The sequence below is a fragment of the Puma concolor genome, chromosome D3, assembly GCF_028749965.1.
Source record: "Puma concolor isolate L17-30 chromosome D3, mPumCon1.1.hap2, whole genome shotgun sequence".
NCBI classification, from domain to species: Eukaryota; Metazoa; Chordata; class Mammalia; order Carnivora; family Felidae; genus Puma; species Puma concolor.
Window position 1 is genome coordinate 61,124,118 of NC_141678.1, and position 21,383 is coordinate 61,145,500.

General features: G+C 38.2%; 1 protein-coding gene across 3 annotated transcripts in view; it reads right to left on the reverse strand.

Moving 5' to 3' along the window:
* Positions 1-3,874, reverse strand: part of LOC147575596 (uncharacterized) — a 323,504-nt gene extending 319,630 nt beyond the window's left edge. For all 3 annotated transcript variants that reach the window (XM_086682845.1, XM_086682844.1, XM_086682843.1), the window contains exon 1: positions 3,054-3,874. In XM_086682845.1, coding sequence (XP_086538971.1) covers positions 3,113-3,676 — 564 coding nt within the window. In that variant the 5' untranslated portion in view covers positions 3,677-3,874 and the 3' untranslated portion in view covers positions 3,054-3,112. The remainder of the gene's footprint in view (positions 1-3,053) is intronic.
* Positions 3,875-21,383: the final 17,509 nt, after the last annotated feature.

Below are 21,383 nucleotides of genomic sequence, written 5' to 3' on the forward strand. Positions count from 1 at the left end.
CCCAGGCGCCCCAAGAGACAGAGAATCTTAAGCGGACTCCACACCAAATGAGATGCTGGACATAGGGCTAAATGTCATGATTGTGAGATCGTGACCTAAGCCAAAATCAAGAGTCCGACGCTTAACCAACTGAGTCACTCAGGCATCCCTGAGTTTGCATTTTGAAACTATGGCACAGGGGCGCCTGGGTGGCGCAGTCGGTTAAGCGTCCGACTTCAGCCAGGTCACGATCTCGTGGTCCGTGAGTTCGAGCCCCGCGTCAGGCTCTGGGCTGATGGCTCAGAGCCTGGAGCCTGTTTCCGATTCTGTGTCTCCCTCTCTCTCTGCCCCTCCCCCGTTCATGCTCTGTCTCTCTCTGTCCCAAAAATAAATAAAAAATGTCAAAAAAAAAATTAAAAAAAAAAAGAAACTATGGCACAAATATACTCCAAGCCCAGATTTCATCGGCAAACACCACCAATCATTTAAGGTAGATATAATATCAATTCTATACAATACAATACAATTCTATACAAACTTAAAAAAAAACATAAAGAGAAAGAAATAATGTGCGACCATTTCTATGAGATTAGTATTACCCTGGTAGCAAAATCAGACAAATATATTACACCATAAAAATCCTGGAGGAACACAGGCATTGACCAAGAGACATTGACCATAGCAATATTTTTTTCTGAATATGTCTCCTAAGGCAAAGGAAACAAAAGCAAAAATAAGCTAATGAGACTACAGCCAAAAAAAGTTTCTGCACAGTGAAGGAAACATTTAACAAAACTAAAAGGAAACCTATGGAATGGAAGAAGATACTTGCAAATGATATATCCAATAAAGGGTTAGTATCCAAAATGTATAAACAACTTATCAAACTCAACACCCAGAAAACAAATATTCCAATTAAAAAATGGACAGAAGATATAAACAGACATTTGTCCAAAGAAGACATACAGATGGCCAACAGACACATGAAAAGATGCCCAACATCATTCATCATCAGGGAAATGCAAATCAAAACCTAAATGAGATATGACCTCATACCTGTCAGAATGACTAAAATCAAAAACAAAAGAAACAACAAGTGTTGGTGAGGATGTGGAGAAAAAGGAACCCTCTTACACTGTTGTTGGGAATGCAAACTAGTGCAGCCACTTTGGAAAACAGTGTGGAGGTTTCTCTAAAAGTTAAAAACAGAACTACCTTATGATCCAGAAATCACACTGCTGGGTATTTACCCCCCAAATACAGAACACTAATTCAAAGGGATACCTGCACTTCAATGCTCATAGCAACATTATTTACAATAGCCAAGATATGGAAGCAGACCAAGTGCCCATCAAATGATGAGTGTATAAAAAATATGTGGTGTGTGTGTGTGTGTATATATATATATATATATATATATAATATATATATGTATGTATATACACACACACACACACACAATGGAATATTATTCAACTCTTAACTATAAAGAACAAACTGATGGTTACCAGAAGGGAGATGCGTGGGGGGATGGCTTAAATAGGTGATGAGGATTAAGGAGTATACTTGTTGTGTTGTGCACAGGGTGATGTATAGAGTGTCGAATTACTGTATCGTACACCTGAAACTAATATAAGACTGTATGTTAACCACCTGGAATTAAAATAAAAACTTAAAAAATAATGAAACATAAAATGATAAAAAAATAACTAGATGAGGTACCTGGGTGGCTCAGTCAGTTAAACCAAGTCTGACTCTGTTTCAGCTCAGGTCATGATCTCGCGATTTTGTGAGTTCGAGCCCTGCATCTGCTCGAACTGCTTGGGATTCTCTCTCTCTCCATATCTCTCTGCCCCTCCATCACTCAAGCTGTCTCTGTCTCTCTCAAAATAAATAAACTTAAATATATATATACTAAAAACACGCAACTAGAATTAATATGTGAAATTAGACTATAAGAACTAAGTTTAGTATACAAAATTTAATTGTATTTCTGCATACAAGCAAGAAGAAACAAACTGAAATTAAATTACCATTTAAAATAGCATAAATACGTGAAATATTAGGAATAAATCTGATAAAAGATGTGCAAAACTGTACATGAAAAACTTCACGACTTTACTGCTAAGAATTGTAAATGCCCTAACTTAATGGAGACAGATTTTGTTCATGGGTTGCAAGGTTCAGTATCCTTTTGATATCAGTCTTCCCAAATCGATCCATAAATTCAACACAATTGCAATCAAAATCTCATCACCCTGTTTTTCTATAGATTTTGATAAACTGTTTTAAAATACATATAAAAATTAAAAGAGTACAGGTAGCCAAAGCAAATCCAAAAGGAAGATTGGAGGGCTAACAGTACTCGATTTCAAGGCTTATTATAAAGGTGCAAAAATGAATGCAGTATGTTATTGGTAGCAGGATATAAAAATAGAACATTTGAATAAAGTGTAGAGCCCAGAAATAGACCCATACATATACAATATATATTTTGGCCATGCTGCAAAAGCAATCCAGTGAAGAATGGATAGTCCTTTCAACATACGATGTTGGAACTATTAGGTATTGACATACAAAATAATAAACTTCAATCCATATCTTATGGTTATCTATGACAACATCGGTCATAGACTTAAAAGTAAAACTAAAGTATAGAAGATGTCAGAACAGCATGGAAGTTGTGTATGTCATGTCCATGAAATACAGCCAGATCAACACTAAACCCTGCTGCACACCTAGAAAACTGATCTGAGAATTAACACAACAATCTGCACAACCTGAAGCACAGAATTCTGCAGGTACGCGGCGCGGAGAGGTGAACTGGGGGAGAGGGAAGCCGCGGAGGGCAGGGCAGGGCAGCGAGCCACTTTTGCGTGTGGAAGGAGTACGAAGACTGGGGAGAGAGTATGGGAAAAGCCCCCCTGACCCAAAAGCAGCTGGAGAGAAAGTGGAAAAGTGGAAATCGCCACAGGTACTGACCTAAAAAGGGAGACAGGAGAAAGGAGAGGGTTTAAATTCCGTTAAGACTATAAACAGGGGGAGCGCAGATCTGAAACTCCGCAGCTCAATACCTGGTAGTGCTCTGGTCAGAAGGGCGAATCCCGAGGAGCAGAGTGGAGTCTGGAGTTCTTCAGGCCACACGGGGAGAGGTAGTTCCCCTGCTGGGAGGACACCTGGTAGAGGCTGTGCAGCCCCCCCCAAGGCAAGGCCCCAGTAGACCCAGGAGAATAACTGCATTCACTGGTGCTGGAACAAGGTCGCTGGGGGTGAAGCCTGGTGCCAGATGCGTGTTGTGATTTTCCATAATCCCTGAGGCGCTGCTGCTACGCTGTCTCACAAACTTTTTCCGGGGCGGGCTGGCACCCGGCTGCAGTCTCTGGGCGTTGGCAGCAGCACGGCCCGTGAATGTTCCTGGCTGCGGCGGGCACTCGGCCATTGCTCGATGAGACCCTCCCTCAGAGGGGCGGAACAGGTCAAAGCCGCAGTCCGTCAGAAGTAAGGGGTTGGGAAAAACAGTCACATCTGAGACAAAACTCAGGAGGGAAGTGCTGCCTGGGACAGTGAAGAAGCGGGGAGTGGAGGAAAGCTGAAGACAGAGGACGGGGGCAAAGCTGCTGATTGGGAAGAACAGAGCAACGATACTAGAGACTCGGTACCTGGGTGACGCCATTCTCGCCATTCTCACCTCTCCCATGCATGCGTATACGCACCTATGCGCACGGAAACAATCCACCCCAGTAGAATGGCAGCGCCATCTAGTGGAGAATGGAGCTGTTACACTAAGCCCGGCCAACCCGGCCAACCTCGCTCTTCAGGAACACAAGTCTTTCCGCCTCCTTAGTTTATTACTATAAAGCGTTTGATAGTCTGACTTCTAGGGGAAAACAAAGTAATTTCAGTTGTATCAGTCTCTTCACTGGTCCATCTATTCAATTTTCTTTCTTTTTTTTTCTTTATTCTTTTTTCTCTTTTTCATTTCTTTTCTTTTTCTTGAATACAGAAAGAGAAAAAATTCTTTTTTTTCAATTCTTATTAAAAACACTTTAAATTTTTTTCTACTATATGCTTTATTTTTGTGTAAATTTTTCACATTCTATTTTACTTCCATCATTTCATTTTAGGCTACTTCACTGTATTCATTTTTTTCAAATTTTCAGATGATTTCCCTTTACTTCTCCTTTCCCCCTTTTTTTCTCTAATCTATCAATCCCCTTTCAACACCCAGACAAAACCACACCAAGGATCTAGCATCATTTATTTGATTTGTGTGTGTGTGTTTGTTTATAACTTTTTAATATTTTTTAATTTTAATTTTTTACCCCATTAGTTCCTTTTCTCCCTTCAGAATGATAAAACAAAGGAATTCACCCCAAAAGAAAGAATAGGGAGAAACGACATCCAGGAACTTAACCAACAGAGATACAAGCAAGATGTCTGAACCAGAATTTAGAATCATGATAATAAGAATACTAGCTGGAGTCAAAAATAGAATGGAATCCCTTTCTGTGGAGATGAAAGAAGTAAAAGCTAGTCAGGGTGAAATAAAAAATGCTATAACTGAGCTGCAATCTCTAAAGGATGCCACGGTGGCAAGGATGGATGAGGCAGAACAGAACATCAGTGATATAGAGGACAAACTCATGGAGAATAAAGAAGCAGAAAAAAAGAGGGAGATTAAGGCAAAAGAGCACGATTTAAGAATTAGAGAAATCAGTGACTCATTAAAAAGGAATAACATCAGAATCATAGAGGTCCCAGAAAAGGAAGAGAGAGAAATAGGGGTAGAAGGGTTATGTGACCAAATCATAGCAGAAAACTTTCCTAACCTGGGGAAAGACACAGACATCAAAATGCAGGAAGCACAGAGGCCTCCTGTTAGATTCAACCAAAACCGACCATCAACAAGGTATATCATAGTCAAATTCACAAAATATTCAGGAAAGGAGAAAATCATGAAAGCAGCAAGGGAGAAAAAAAAAAAGTCCTTAACGTACAAGGGAAAACAGATCAGGTTTGCAGCAGACCCATCCACGGAAAACTGGCAGGCCAGAAAGGAGTGGCAGGATATATTCAATGTGCTGAATCAGAAAAAAATATGCAGCCAAGAATTCTTCACCCAGCAAGGGCTGTCATTCAAAATAGAAGGAGAGATAAAAAGTTTCCCAAACAAAAATTAAAGGAATTTGTGACCACTAAACCAGCCCTGCAAGAAATTCTAAGAGGGGACTCTCTAAGGGGAGAAATGAAAAAAAATAAAAATAAATAAAGACCAAAAGCAACAAAGACTAAAAAGAACCAGAGAACACCACCAGAAACTCCAACTCTACAAGCAACATAGTGGCAATAAATTCATATTTTTTTTTTTTTTTTTGAGACAGAGAGAGACAGAGCATGAACGGGGGAGGGGCAGAGAGAGAGGGAGACAGAGAATCGGAAACAGGCTCCAGGCTCCGAGCCATCAGCCCAGAGCCCGATGCGGGGCTCGAACTCACGGACCGCGAGATCGTGACCTGGCTGAAGTCGGACGCTTAACCGACTGCGCCACCCAGGCGCCCCAAATTCATATTTTTCAGTACTCACTCTAAACATCAATGGACTAAATGCTCCAATCAAAAGATGTAGGGTAACAGAATGGATAAGAAGACAAGATCCATTTATTTGCTGTTTACAAGAGACCCATTTTAGACCTAAAGACACCTTCAGATTGAAAGTAAGGGGATGAAGAACCATCTATCATGCTAATGGTCAACAAAAGAAAGCTGGAGTAGCCATACTTATACCAGACAATCTAGACTTTAAAATTAAGACTGTATCAAGAAATGCAGAAGGGCATTATATCATAATTAAGGGGTCTATCCACCAATAAGACCTAACAATTGTAAACATTTATGTACCGAATGTGAAAGTACCCAAATGTGTAAATCAGTTAATCACAAATGTAAAGAAACTCATTGATAGTAATACCGTAATAGTAGGGGACTTCAACACCTCACTCACAGCAATGGAAAGATCATCTAATCAAAAAATCAACAAGGACAATGGCATTGAATGACACACAGGAACAGATGGACTTAACAGATATATTCAGAACATTTCATCCTAAAGCAACGGAATTTACATTCTCTCCAGTGCACATGGAACGTTCTCCAGAATAGATCACATACTGGGACACAAATCAGCCATAAGTAAGTACAAAAAGATCGAGATCATACCATGCATATTTTCAGACCACAACGCTATGAAATTTGACCACAAGAAAACATTTGGAAAGGTAACAAATACTTGGAGACTAAAGAACATCCTACTAAAGAATGAATGGCCTAACCAAGAAGTTAAAGAGGAAATTAAAAAGTTCATGGAAGCAATGAAAATGATAACACCACAACCCAAAACCTCTGGGACGTAGCAAAGGTGGTCATAAAAGGAAAGTATATAGCAATCCAGGCCTTCCTAAAGAAGGAAGAAAGATCTCAGATACACAACCTAACCTTAAGCCTTAAAGAGCTGGAAAAAGAATAGCAAATAAAACCCAAAACCAGCAGAAGACAGGGAATAATAAAGATTATAGCAGAAATTAATGCTATCGAAACCAAAAAACACCAGTAGAACAGATCAATGAAACCAGAAGCTGGTTCTTTGAAAGAATTAGCAAAATTGATAAACCACTAGCCAGTTTGATCAAAAAGAAAAAGGAAAGGACCCCAATAAATAAATTCAAGCATAAAAGAGGAGAGATCACAACAAATACAGCAGAAATAAAAACAATAATAAGAGAATATTATGACCAATTATATGCCAATAAAATGGGCAATCTTGAAGAAATGGACAAATTCCTAGAAACATATACACTACCAAAACTGAAACAGGAAGAAATAGAAAATTTGAACAGACCCATAACCAGTAAAGAATTGAATTAGTAACCAAAAATCTGCCAAAAAACAAGAGTCCAGGGCCATATGCCCTGGACTGATCAATGGGTCAGAATAGAGAACCCAAAAATGGACTCACAAATGTATGGCCAACTAATCTTTGACAAAGCGGGGAAGAATATCCAATGGAATAAAGACAGTCTCTTCAGCAAGTGGTGCTGGTAAAACTGGACAGTGACATGCAGAAGAATGAACCTGGGCCACTTTCTTATGCCATACACAGAAATAAACTCAAAATGAACAAAAGACCTAAATGTAAGACAGGAAGCCATCAAAATCCTAGAGGAGCAAGCAGGCAGAAACCTCTTTGATCTTGGCCACAACAACTTCTTACTCAACACGTCTCCAGAGGCAAGGGAAACAAAAGCAAAAATGAACTATTGGGACCTCATCAAAATAAAAAGCTTCTGCACAGTGAAGAAAACAATCAGCAAAACTAAAAGACAACTGACAGAATGGGAGAAGATATTTGCAAACGACATCAGATAAAGGGTTAGTATCCAAAATCTATAAAGAACTGACCAAACTCAACATCCAAAAAACAAACAATCCAGTGAAGAAATGGGCAAAAGACATGAATAGATACTTCTCCAAAGAAGACATCCAGATGACCCATAGACACATGAAAAGATGCTCAACATCACTCATCATCAGGGAAATACAAATCAAAGCCACACATGAGATACCGCCTCACACCTGTCAGAATGGCTAACATTAACAACGCAGGCAACAACAGATGTTGGTGAGAATGCAGAGAAAAAGGATCTCTTTTGCTTTGCTGGTGAGAATGCAAGCTGGTGCAGCCGCTCTGGAAAACAGTATGGAGGTTCCTCAAAAAACTAAAAATAGAACTACCCTACAACCCAGCAATTGCACTACTAGGTATTTATCCAAGGGATACAGGTATGCTGTTTCGAAGGGACACGTGCACTCCAATGTTTATAATAGCACTGTCAACAATAGCCAAAGTATGGAAAGAGCCCAAATGTCCATCGATGGATGACTGGATAAAAAAGAGGTGGTATATACATATATATATATATATATATATATATATATATATATATATATATATATAATGGAGTATTACTCAGCAACCAAAAAGAATGAAATCTTGCCACTTGCAACTATGTGGATGGAACTAGAAGGTATTATGGTAAGTGAAATTAGTCAGAGAAAGACAAATATCACATGACTTCACTCATCTGAGTACTTTAAGACACAGAACAGATGAACATAAGGAAGGCGAAGCAAAAGTAATATAAAAACAGGGAGGGGGACCAAACATAAGAGACTCTTAAATATGGAGAACAAACAGAGGGTTACAGGAGGGGTGGGGGAGGGGAATGGGCTAAATGGGTGAGGGGCATTAAGGAATCTCCTCCTGAAATCATTGTTGCACTCTATGCTAACTAATTTGGATGTAAATTAAAAAATTAAATTAAAAAAAAAAGTAAAACTAAAGTATAAAACTTCTAGAGAACTTTTTTTTTATTCTTCAGTAAAAACCTGGGAGGGGAATAGCTAAATCATGTGGTAGATACAAATTTACCCTGATAAGGAACCGTCAGACTCTATTTCAGAGTGGTTATAATGGTTGTACCATTTTATACTTCCTCCAATAGTATAAGAGAATGCTGGTTCCCTGATATTCTCTTGAATATTTGGTATGGTCAGTGTTTAATTTCAGGCATCCTGGTAAGTGTGTTGTTAAAATTTTCTTTTTTTTTTTTTTAATTTTTTTTCTTTAAATGTTTATTTTTGAGACAGAGAGAGACAGAGCATGAACGGGGGAGGGGCAGAGAGGGAGACACAGAATCTGAAACGGGCTTCAGGCTCTGAGATGTCAGCACAGAGCCCGACGCGGGGCTCAAACTCACGGACCATGAGATCATGACCTGAGCCGAAGTTGGACACTTAACCGACTGAGCCACCCAGGCGCCCCAAAATTTTCTTTACTTAATAACTAATGGTATTGATCATAGACATTTTTGGGAGCAGGGTTTATTCCATTTTTTGAAATTTATTTGTTGTATTTTTTGTTTTCTTGTTATTGAGCTTTGATATATCTTTATATATTCTAAATACAAGTCATTTTTTTCAGATCTACGCTTTGCATATATTTTCTCCCAGTCTGAGATTTATCTTTTCATTTTTCTAACAGTGGCTTCAAAGAATAGAAGTTATTAATTTTGATATATTCCAATTTATCAGTAGTTTCTTTTATGTATCATGCATTGGTGTCATAGCTAAGAACCTTTGCCTCACCCATTAGTACAAAGACTTTTTTTCTCCTCTAGGAGTTTGGTCCTAAAATCAGCAAGTGTTATAATAGCGTTATTTTAGAAAAGGAAGTAAATATATATATATGAGAAATTGATTAGTAAAAAAGATGATTAGCACTTTTTGAGGTAATATTCTCTGATTAATCATTATCACAATATCACTTTTCTTGGATCTGGCATTATAATATTTGACTTGCTGCTATCTTAGAAATTCTAACACTTAGAAAATATCAATAGGAGTGCAATTAATGCACATTGGCATGCTGTTTTTTCCCAGTGTTTTTCAGGGAACCTTAGAGATCAGTGTGAATCACTGAGCATCTGTTTCAATGGATTGACAGATATTAATTATAAAGATGACTGAAATTAGTATATTGATTAAGTGGAATACTTTTTCTTCTTTGATGCACATTTGGCATCTTGATTAGGTCAATCCTACAGAAATCTCTAGAGCACATTTAGGTTGGAATTTTTCCATTTCTTTGTCACTCGGTTGTCACATTTTTAAAAATAAAAGTAAAATATGAAACTAGTGGGGGCGCCTGAGTGGCTCAGTTGGTTGAGTGTCCAACTTCGGCTCAGGTCATGATCTCGCGGCCAGTGAGTTCGAGCCCCGCGTCGGGCTCTGTGCTGACAGCTCAGAGACTGGAGCCTGTTTCAGATTCTGTGTCTCCCTCTCTCTCTGACCCTCCTCCGTTCATACTCTGTCTCTCTCTCTGTCTCAAAAATAAATAAACATTAAAAAAAAATTTTTTTTTTAAAAATATGAAACTAGTGCATCAGAAATAATCTGATTACCAAATAAGGAGTAACTAGAAATTTTCTTAAGGCAGGAGGTTTTGGATCTAATCAGGCAAACATGATACAAATTTGGTCCAAATTTGTACCTTACAAAAGGTATGAAAAAGGAGCACTAGTTTAAAAAAAAATAATCCATGGATGTCAGGATAAAGTTACAAAATAACTTCTTTTTTTTTTTTCTTTAGAAAAGATAATTGAGAGAAAGAATAAAGTACCTGAGAGGAATCCATTGTATTTCATGACCAAGGAAACTTCAATTGTACTATTTATTAGTTTACACTGTGGCAGTTCTGCCCCTATTTAAAAGGACATAGAGCTCATTGTGTAGCACCCCCAGAAACATGGGAACACCAGGAGAAAGAGGCAGCCATCATCTAGAAAACAAACAGTGAAATGAATTGCTATTTGTCACCTTTCTAACTGTTCTGTTGACCCCTAGTCCCCATTTACTCTGAGTGGTTTCATGCACAATTCTTAATAGAGTACAAAAGAAAAAAAAGCAATGCCTGCATTTTTAGAATGATAGTCATCCTCCAAAGGTTGCCCCTTTAAGCTAAAGAATTGTAACTCTGTCATCTTTGTGGTCAAATTCCTTTTCCTCTCGGAAATAAAAGAATCTCTTTGAGTGCAATTTTCTTTCTTTCTCATCAGCTGTGAGTGATGAAAGACAGATAGTAACAAATGGAATTAGACTCTCTCTCTGCCTATCTTTAGATCAAAAACTCCAGAGGTAAATCAGTTTGTCAGCCATTTTTCCCCATTAGGACAGAGAGCATAAGGTTTGCATAATTCCTAGCAAGCTCCCACCCCAACATAATTAGGAGTGTGAATAACCACCTGATCAGCTCTACCATGTGGACATGGTCTGTGGAAGATGTCAGTAACCCTGACTGCATGCTGTATCCAATGCGTTTATGTACTCCCTTTCGGGAAGGTAAGGACATGGTAACTGGTGGCAGACTTTCTTTTTACCACCAAAATATAGTATCTTAAAAGGTCTGTCAGAAACCAAAATGTTTAACACGTGTGTAAGTCATCAACCATATTCAGCAAACATTTTTGAAATCCTAATAAGGGGCAACTCATTAGGAGATTGAAAGAAAATCTTCCATGGGGGAGGGGAAGGGAAAAAAAAGAAGAAAAAAAAAAGGAAAAAAAAAGTTAGAGAGGGAGGGAGGCACACCATAAGAGACTCTTAAAAACTGAGAATAAACCGAGGGTTGATTGGGGGCTGGAGGGAGGGGAAAGTGGGTGATGGGTATTGAGGAGGAGGACACCTGTTGGGAGGAGCACTGGGTGTTGTATGGAAATCAATTTGACAATAAATTTCATATTAAAAAAATAAAGAAATAAAATCTTTATGGATACTTTTTTGTTTCTACCAATTGTGCCAAAGTGTCCGACTTATAAAGTAAGAACCTTAACAATGTAGGCTAATGCAGTCTCAAATCTGTTCACACAACTGTACTGTGCTTTCTAAATACCCACAAGGAACTAAAGAGCACAGGAGGTGATATCTTCCACAAGCATAGTCACAGAAAATGTATCTCTTTATATTACATATAGAATAAGTGGTGAGATTTTTTGTTTGTTTGATTTTTGTTTGTTTTGCTTTTGCTTTTTGATTGGAGAGATGACTGTAGACTAGTATCATACTTCCTTTTCTTGTTGACCTGTGCTTTTCTATGAGATTTTAGATTGGTTAAAAGCCAGCAGTACAGGCACAATTTGTTGTTAACCTTATAGATATATTTTGGCTGAAATTATTGATGTAGTCTATTCAACGAATCACAGTAACTTGTACATATGTTAAACCCAAGATTCAGAACCCATTTATGCTCCTATAACCAAACCAAATGCTCAGTCATAAGGATACACAAAGAAGTCTTCTCAACTAGCACAGTGATTACTTAAAAAATATTTTAATGTTTATTTATTTTTGAGAGACAGAGACAGAGCACAAGTGGGGTAGGGGCAGAGAGAGAGAGAGAGAGAGAGAGAAAGAGAGAGACAGAGAGAGAAAAGCAGGCTCCAAGCTCCAAGCTGTCAACACAGAGCCCGACGTGGGGCTCAAACTCACCAACTATGACATCATGACTTGAGCTGAAGTCAGGATGCTTAACTGACTGGGCCACCCAGGGAACCCAGCACAGTGATCAGTTTTTAAGGTTCATTTGGCCTGGATGTTTTGCTTTAGGTGATTTTTTTTCTTTCTTCTTTTTTTTTCTTTTTCTTTGTTTCTTCTTTTTTTTTATGAGTAACTTAAGATGAATATCCTCATCGCAAATTAATTTGCATTTAACAGGCAAATCAATTTGGCTGAACTTTTTCCTTTTAGTATAACCCACCATTTGTTTGACTACTAAATCAATTTACCATTCATTATGATGCCACATAACTAGGTTTTATTAATAGCTGACCCCTATGGGATATGGAATTATAAAAGTTTTGAAAGGTAAAAAATCCTGAGATTTTATTGCGAAATGGTTCTGCAAAGGGGTAACTAGAGACGTTCCCTGTTCATTTGAAAAATGAAGACTCAGTGCTTCGTGCTTAGTGATGAATTCTCATCAATAGGATATGTTTTCATTTGCTTCTTTTTCTTGTATTGATTCTGTTTTTCAAATATGGCAAGGGTTTATATGAAGGAATTTATTTTTTCTCACTAACGAGCTTCTCTGAATTTAGAAATTATTCTGCCTGTGGGGGAATGGAAGGACAATAAATGGGATCACCCAGGAACCAAATAGGAATTGGCCTCATCAGCAGAGAATGGTCAATCAAATTAAAAATAGTTTAAAACAAAAACTATTCAGCACTAGACCGATATCATTTTGATTATATTTTAGAGCAGTAGTTCTCAATAGAAATGCCTGTGGAAAGGATACCTGGTAAAGGAATAATTCAAATAATGGCCCTCATCTAATCCACAGAACATTTAATAAATGTACATAATTATCTTAAATTGAAAGTTTCTTCCAGAATTTCCTCCTTAAAACATTAGAATGGCTACTACTGGTCTTCTAACAATAGCTACTTGAGTGGAGAAAAAAGTTACAAATGAATGTTGAGACAGAAACCCAGAAAACACCTGAACAATCTTCTTCAACATGTTGTATTTCCCTCTCCTGACGGAAGCATGAGTATTTGGATGTGGTTATAAAGTACGTATACTTAATATATAGTCATGAATATCCTTTCTCTTCATATAAATATAATTTTAGTTCATAAAAATTATTGATTTTTTTGTTATAGTCAATAAAAATAATATGAATTCAAGGCTCTAAACATCTAAGTTTGAAAACACTTGTTCCACCTTTCCAGGTGTTTGCTTACCTAAAAAATGTTTTCCAATTGCTCTTCTAAATTTTTTGGTAATGTTTATTTATTTTGAGAGAGAGAACATGTGCACAGGTGCACGTTTATAAGAAAGGAAGGGGCAGAGAAAGAGAGAGAGAGAGAGAGAGAGAGAGAGAGAATCCCAAGAAAGCTCCACACTGTCAGTGAGTAGCTGGACATGCGCTCGATCTCACAAACCCTAAGATCATGACCTGAGCCGAATTAGGAGTCAGACGCTTAACCAACGGAGCCACCCAGGCACTCCCAATTGCTCCTCTTTTAAATGAGTGGTTCAGGGTAAAACTATCTGAGTATGTTATTATCATTATTTTTTATCATTTATTCATTTTTTGAGAGGCAGAGGGAGACAGTATGAGCGGGGAAAGGACAGAGAGAGAGGGAGACACAAAATCCAAAGCAGGCTCCAGGCTCTGAGCTGTCAGCACAGAGCCTGACACAGGGCTCGAACTCACGAACAGTGAGATCATGACCTGAGCTGAAGTCGGACACTTAACCAACTGAGCCACCCAGGTGCCTCTGAGTAGGTTATTTTTCAAGTGGCATTTAAAATAAAAGGGCTACATATAAAGATGAGCTTTGCCATATAACTTCTCTACAAAGGCTGAAATTTTCAAAAGACCCAACTGGCAGAATTAATATAATCAAAATTATAATACATTTTGAATATTCATACTTACATTTTCTCTCATTAGAATAACAAACTATGAGCAATTGATTGACCACCCAGAAACTATTCTTAAAAACAAAGAGACAGAGACAGAGAAAGAAGCTATTTACAAGCATGGTTCATTTATATTATCAAAAAAATCTATTGCAAAAAAAAAATCACAGTCATCGACCATAATATTTTTATTTTAAGAAAAATGAGTAACTTATATTAGTGTAGTTTTTATATTATTACAGTTGCAAAGGACATGAAAGTATATTATGTGATTACTTAAATATTGCCTAAAATAAGTAGACACAGACCAGCATTTAAAATGATTCTTCTCCTTTTTGCCTTATAATTCCAAATGCCTTTTTGTGATTTTTATTAATATACATATTATATATATATATATACACAAGAATATTAGGGTAGCTTCTATTTTTTTTTTAAAGTGTCAAAAGGTGAAAATTAGACACTTTCACCTTGCTGGGACAAGTTGGCAGGAATTGATCTAAATCCTAGAAAGCATGTATCTGAAAAGGAAAAAAAGAAATTAACTAGTTGATGTGATCTGAAAATATGTACTGGCAGAACATCAATTTAACTGAGTAACTAGCCCAAACCCAGGGTCAATAAAAAGAAATACATTTATATTTTTATATCTTGTTAAGATTTTGATTAGATACTCTTCAAATTACACAATAGAAATAATAAAATATGATGGTGTGTCGCGCTTTGCTTATATTAAAAAGCTGGCAAAATAGTTTGTGATCGCTGTAGTAAGTTTTTACAAAAACAGAACAAAAATTTAAAAGGATGCGTAGTACGTAAGACACACGTTCGTATATATATCGCATACATGTTTATACACATAAAATCCAGAAGAAAAAAGTTTTACGTACTGACATATATCATCCATGCATTTTTATCCTGACACAGAAAAAGGCTGGGCCAAAGCTTTCAGAAATCAAATGTGAACTCATTTTGAAATACCAGCAGTGTTTGAATTTTAAATTAACCTATTTACAATGAAACTATGCCTGCTGATTGCCATCATCTTCAGGAAAATTAACAGTAACGATCATTGGTGTCATAATGCAATTTCCCCGCAAAAATCACATAGGCTTCATTACTGTTTACATAAATTGTCATAAATACCAATTATGGCTGAACATAAAATGTAATGCTCTTTTTTTAATCATAATCAGACAATTGTTCTTCTAATTCATATGCTAGGGGAATAGGGTTTCGATTCAACCTTTGTTGTGAAAGAAGTGTTTGGTTTTGCGAGAAGTGCTTGTTGGCTTCTTGTCAAATCACTCACCCTCCATTTGGATCGTGTAGTCCTTGCCCCTGTTCGCTGTGTCCTCTAATATACTGGGAAGAACATGGAGTCGCGCTAATGGCAGATGAGGGATATATACACTGAAAGTGTCCTCTAGACTTCAGCTGAGAGGTGGCTTCCGGTGGGATTTATAACAACATTTGGTGTAATTACGTGGAAGCCCCCATAAAGGAATAATGCAATAACAGACCTGTTAGAGGAGCACATTTGCAGCACCAATTCCAGCTTCCCCCATAGGTCAGCAGAACAAATAGCCAGTAAAGGCAATGCCCTGTTAAATCGCTAATTTTCAAAACAAATAAGAGTTAAGTTGCTGGCAGGGGAGTAGGAAAAAAGGCCAGGAAGAAGAGATTCAGCATCCTTATCATTTTGGTCTCTAAGAAGGAGATAAATCAGCTCGAAAGGTTATTCAGACAGAAAGTCAGAGCAGGGGACAATTCTCTCTGAGGACAAAAGCCCTGTCTTTGCTTTCTGGAATCTGGCAAAGCCAACGTTGAGAATCACGCCTTTTGGAGCCTATTTTCTCTTGCCATAGAACTCTTTGTACCTGTCTACTTGCTTATTCTTTGGTCTTTATTCTTCTTGACCTGCTTACTTCTAATATTTAAAAATCAAGTCTGCATGAAGTTCCCTCCGTGTTCTGATGCAGAGCAGCTCTTAAAAATTAGATTCAAAAGAAAAATCACTCCATTGATTCTTTACACAAAACTGTCCTTGTGTGTTGATGACCACACTCAACTGCATGTGACTGGGTACGATGGTGGCTTGACCCGCTGCTGTCCTTCCCCACACCTCAACACTGGGCAGTCTCTTGTTATTTTAATGAACCCTGGTGAATTAACCTAATTCTCTCCAATTGTATCCTAGTCGATTAAATCAAGTGACAGTGATATGTTCAGTCAAGTTTAATGAAACAAAATTACGATTGTTGATCTAAGAAGAAAATAATTAATAAAACTAGTAGGTATTGCATCCGTCTGAGAAATGAAAGTGGAATGAACAGAAATCCAGTAGAATTAGCTGCTGCTGTTTCACTGTCAAAGCTAAGGAAATGCAAAAGGTAAACGAACAGCATCCGCAGGGAAGGGAAAACGGAACTTTTTCTTTTTTTTCATCTTTCATAATCTCATGCATTATCGGTAACCGGGTGAGACATTTTAATACGGTGTGATCATCATTAAAAGGCAGATATTTATCTTATCACAGTGCATTAAACTCCCAGAAGGAAATGGGAAAAGAGAGAGAGTGAGTGAGAGACTCTCATGAACTATTTAATGAAACACTGTGGTTGTAGCTTTTCTTGATTGTTTTTCTAGAAAGAAAGAAAGAAAGAAGAAAGAAAGAAAGAAAGAAAGAAAGAAAGAAAGAAAGAAAGAAAGAGAAATCTGATGTTGGACAAAACTGGTTCCAAACACGCCCAGACTATACCCAGAGCCTGTGCATTTTGAGAAATCTCTACTGTGTTCTGACTTTGTTTAATAATTTCTAATTATGTTCTACAACACAAAATTAAATATTTCTATCTCCATTGTGTGTACTTATTCATGAGCTGGGCATTAGTCGTAAAACAATGTATCTTGTTGTTTATTTATACCAGATGTGAGTATTTATGTTGCTCTGTTCAGGGTTCCCAGCTAGGTCTTTATTTGTATACTGAGCCGCCTGGTTTTGCATGAAAATGGTTTCTGAGCTCTGGAGTTCATCTTCACTCTTGTGTTTAAAACAACAACAACAACTTTTTTTTAAGAGGAAGAATTTATGAATAACTAAGAGATTTCTGCTGTGGCTCCCCTGGTCTCTCACCAGCAGGGCAGCCAGAATACGTTTTGGGGACCAAGAAAATTCAATTTGGGATTTGCTTCACAGTTTACAATGCTGGCTTCTTGCAAACAAAAGCTGCCTGGGCCATGGAGAGCTTTTCTTCTGAAACACATTTGCATACTGTTAATTTTCTATTTATTTATTGACTTTTAAAAATGTATGAGTTTGTTGGGGTGGAGGGGAAAGTGCTTCTAGAATGTCTTTCTGTGTCTGCCTCCATGTTACCTAACTCAGTGAGTCACCATAAGAGTCCCCTGATAGATTTTTTTTTTAAAGGAGATCTTGTCTTTGTCATTTTATTAGCATAATTGACAATATAACAAAACTAACTTTGGGGTTAAATTTATACAAAATATAAAGTCTTCCTCCTATGCTGTCCCTTATTCTCTCAATTCTCCTGCCCAGGTCAATTTCTGTGTGTTAAGAGATTTTTTACTTCTACAAAAAACATAAATATGTATTTCTTCCCTCAATTCAAATTCTAGCATATTTACTGTCCTTCGCTTTTTTTTCCCATTTGATATTATATCTTGGAGACTGTTCCATGTCGGATATTTAAAAACACCCTTCTCATTCTTTTTTACCGCTCTTATATTCTACTGTATGGATATGCATAAAGGATTTCATAAAGGGCCATGTTTTATTTCCAATCATAAATCAGCTATATGTGGCACAGTGATTGCCCCATAGGGCTTTTTCAATAAACATTTGCAGATCTACACAGAACGAGCACCTAGTTAGTACACAACAATCTGGTGACATGGTTCTTTGTCCGTCTGAGTTTGTGATCAAGTAAACAAGACTCTTTCTTCAGTATTGTGTTCAAGAGTAAAGGGTAACTGATTGAAGTATTTTCAATATTTGGGAACCTATTAGTCTGGAAAGAGTATTTCCCTTGATAACATAGGTGAATGTCAAAGTGGGGAGAGCTCCCGCATCTTTGCTGTCATGCCTTAAGACACAGGATGCACAATGGGGGGCCTACCAAAGAACTCTAGTTTGTAGGCATGTTTTATTTTGATTAATTAAAATGTTGGAAGTAGTTGACATGATTAACTAATTTAGAGATTTAACATAAACATCTGTACTTGTAGTTCCTGTTGCCTGATGATCTCACTAGAGTTGGCCTGCCTTCCTGTCAGAACAGCAGCCCCTGAGTAGCACTGCCCTCTTCAGACAAGAGCTTGAGTGCCAGGATTTGCCCAGACTTATCCTGGCCAGCTTAAATCCTTACCAGTCTGCACCCAGTAGGCATTTAAGTTTCCCACAGTGGACTCAAGTATATAAGCCTGCAGGCAGCTTTCAAGTTATAAATGTGTATCCAACACCATGTAGGATAAATGCTCCAATAATAGCAATGATTGTGATAGTAATGTTAAGATACCTGGAGAATATAAATTCCTCAGGTTGGGCATTGGGCATCTTCTAACACTTTCAGATATGCTTGGCTTTAGTCAATCGTACAGACGCTTAGTATCATTCCAGATCACCTGTGAAAATTTCTGGAAGTGTTGACACACAAAGAGGTGAACAGCAGGCAAAAGTGCAATGCTATGAGGTGTCTGGTGCCACCTATCAATGGCAGAAATTTTTAACCATATTAGAGAAAATAATGTTGGGATGCTGGAGGATTCGGAGGACTAACATAAATGTTGAAAGAGGATGTTGCATGTCTAGTTTCCTGTTCAGTAAGTAAGGAGCTTGGAAGTTATCACTCCCTCCCAACAATAAGTAAAAAGCTAAACAAATTAAAAACAAGTAACTCTTCTTTAGTCCATCACAGCCTTGAAGTAAAGGCAAACGGCCGTCTCAAAAATCTTAGAAGCGGACATGCAGATACAGGGAATCACAACCTCTTAGAAGCAGACATGCAGATACAGGGAATCACAACCTCTTAGAAGCAGACATGCAGACACAGGGAATCACAACCTACCGGAGTAAAAACCCATGAGCTCCATGGGAACTAGTACCAAGGCAGGAAAACCTAAACTAATTGATGAATTGCTAGAGGCTCAGTGTAGACAAGTTTGGGAGTTAAAAACTTTGTGTGTGTGTGTAGCGGGGGGGGGGGGGGGGTTTGGGGGAACGGTATTTGGGAGATCTCCTGGAGGGCTTTGTTTACCTCCAGGAACTCTATCAAGTTCTCATGGTAAAGATTGGAGAAAAAGCCCCTCATTGTTCCCACAGGAGCAAGGAGGGGGGGAGGTAAAGTAACCATTTCGAAATTTGCCAAAGCATTCTGTGCTGTTCTTTTTAATAAGGACTGCCTTCAAGAGAAGGCCTTTATGACCCTGACATATTGTGGTTTTATCAAGGCCTAACCAACCAGAGAAGTATCCATCTCCAACCCATCCTGTCCCACCTAAAGGAGTGGAAACAAAATAGAATAAAACTGAGAAACATTTGTGAAGTTCACAGCCCAGGAGCAAAGGCTCACTAAACCTGTGAGACCTGATCATAAGGCTTTGAATGCTTTCCCTCCCCAACACCTCACCACCGCATTACTAAAGGCCTATTTATCACAGTTCCTTTGACCCCTGAATCATGTTTAGCTTACAACAAAAAATTACAAGGCATACTAAAAGGCAAAAAACAGTTTGAAGGGACAAAGAAAATGTCAGAATCAGACTCAGATATGGCAGGGATGTTGGAATTATCAGACCAGGAATTTAAAATAATTATGATTAATATGCCAAAGGCACTAATGAAAGAAGATATTGCTTAATAATCTGGAAATTTATTAATTGGGTAGGTATCCTATTGCCTTATACATGGTGCACTGTGCATTTTTGACTGACCTTGGACACCTTATGGAGGGAAAAAAAGGAAAGTTTACGTATGGAAGGAGAAAACCTATTCAAGGGTAGGCAAAGACAAAGTCAGCCTAGAATGTGAGAGTGTTGAGACAGAGGAGGCTTCCCAGACCAGACGCCTGCTGACAAAAAGATCCTGTTAAATGCAGGACACCTGCCATCTGAGGGTCATGGAAGAGGAACCTGGGAGTCCAGGTGCCAGTCTGCCAGCCACAGGAATTATAATGTGTGCTGTGACACCCCTTTGATCATTCCCTTCCTTTTGCTTCACTTAGGTTCCCCAGGTCTGTCTGAAGATCTACCGCTTAGACCCCACGGCGCTTGAACTCCACAGAAAGCCAGGCATTCTTCATCCACGGGAAGGCCCTAAATATTTACTTCCACATAACTCAAATGTTGTGATTTGTGTTCTGTAGAAGACAGGTCACCCAATCAAATGCTTCATGTTCCTTGTCTCCTGCCAGTCATTTCTCAAAACAAAACAGAACAAAAACAAAACAAAACAAAACAAACAACAACAACAAAAATGGGTGCCAACCATTGTATGTTCACCATCTCTGCACTCTTCCAACTGCATCCTTCAGGGAGGAGGGCGAGGAAAGAGTGTACCCTGACATCGACACCTTTGTTTGCTCAGAAAAGAGGGAGACAGCTAAGTAAAAACACCACATTTTAAAAGATAGACCATAATGCAGAAACCACTTTCGAATCTGGCATCTTTTACTAGTAACAATGCCAGTAATAATCAGACTGTGAGGGCAGGAGCTATCAAAAAGCAACACTATTCACCCTACTCATTGAGTCAGTTCTAGAAGGGGGGTAGTACAGAGAGGGGCTTTTACCTCCAAGTCTCGAGTTTGATTCCAGATATAATGAGAATGACCAAATGTCACTCTAATTAGAAGGCAATAAAGTCCATAGCAAAATGAATTCCACAGTTTGAACTTGCTTCAAGGGAACATTTATCTTCATTATGGGATGTGCGTTCTTGGGGCTTGGTGGACATTTCTGTTTTAAAAAGGCTTGTGCCATAATGAGTGTGAAGATGGAAATCTTTGCCCAATTCCAAGTGCTTGGGGCTTGCCTGGAACAGAGAACCTCAGCCTCCAGGTGCAGATCAGCCGAGTCTGGCCACCCTTCCAGACTGCTTTCCTGTAATTGTTCCTAGAGAAGAAAGGACAGAAAAATACCCCTAACATTGCAGAAATGATAAAGTTCCTGAAATTAGACCTGCTAAAAGGGTAAAAGTCTATTATTGCTTAAAACCTCCTAAAGTTGTATACTCCCTTTGCCCCTTTCTCTCTGTCTTTAATTGAAATATGAAGTTCTGTGGGAGGTATAGCCAATTGATTCAATAAGTCAAAAGCTTAGGCAAGCAGCTTATTTTGTCCAGAAGCA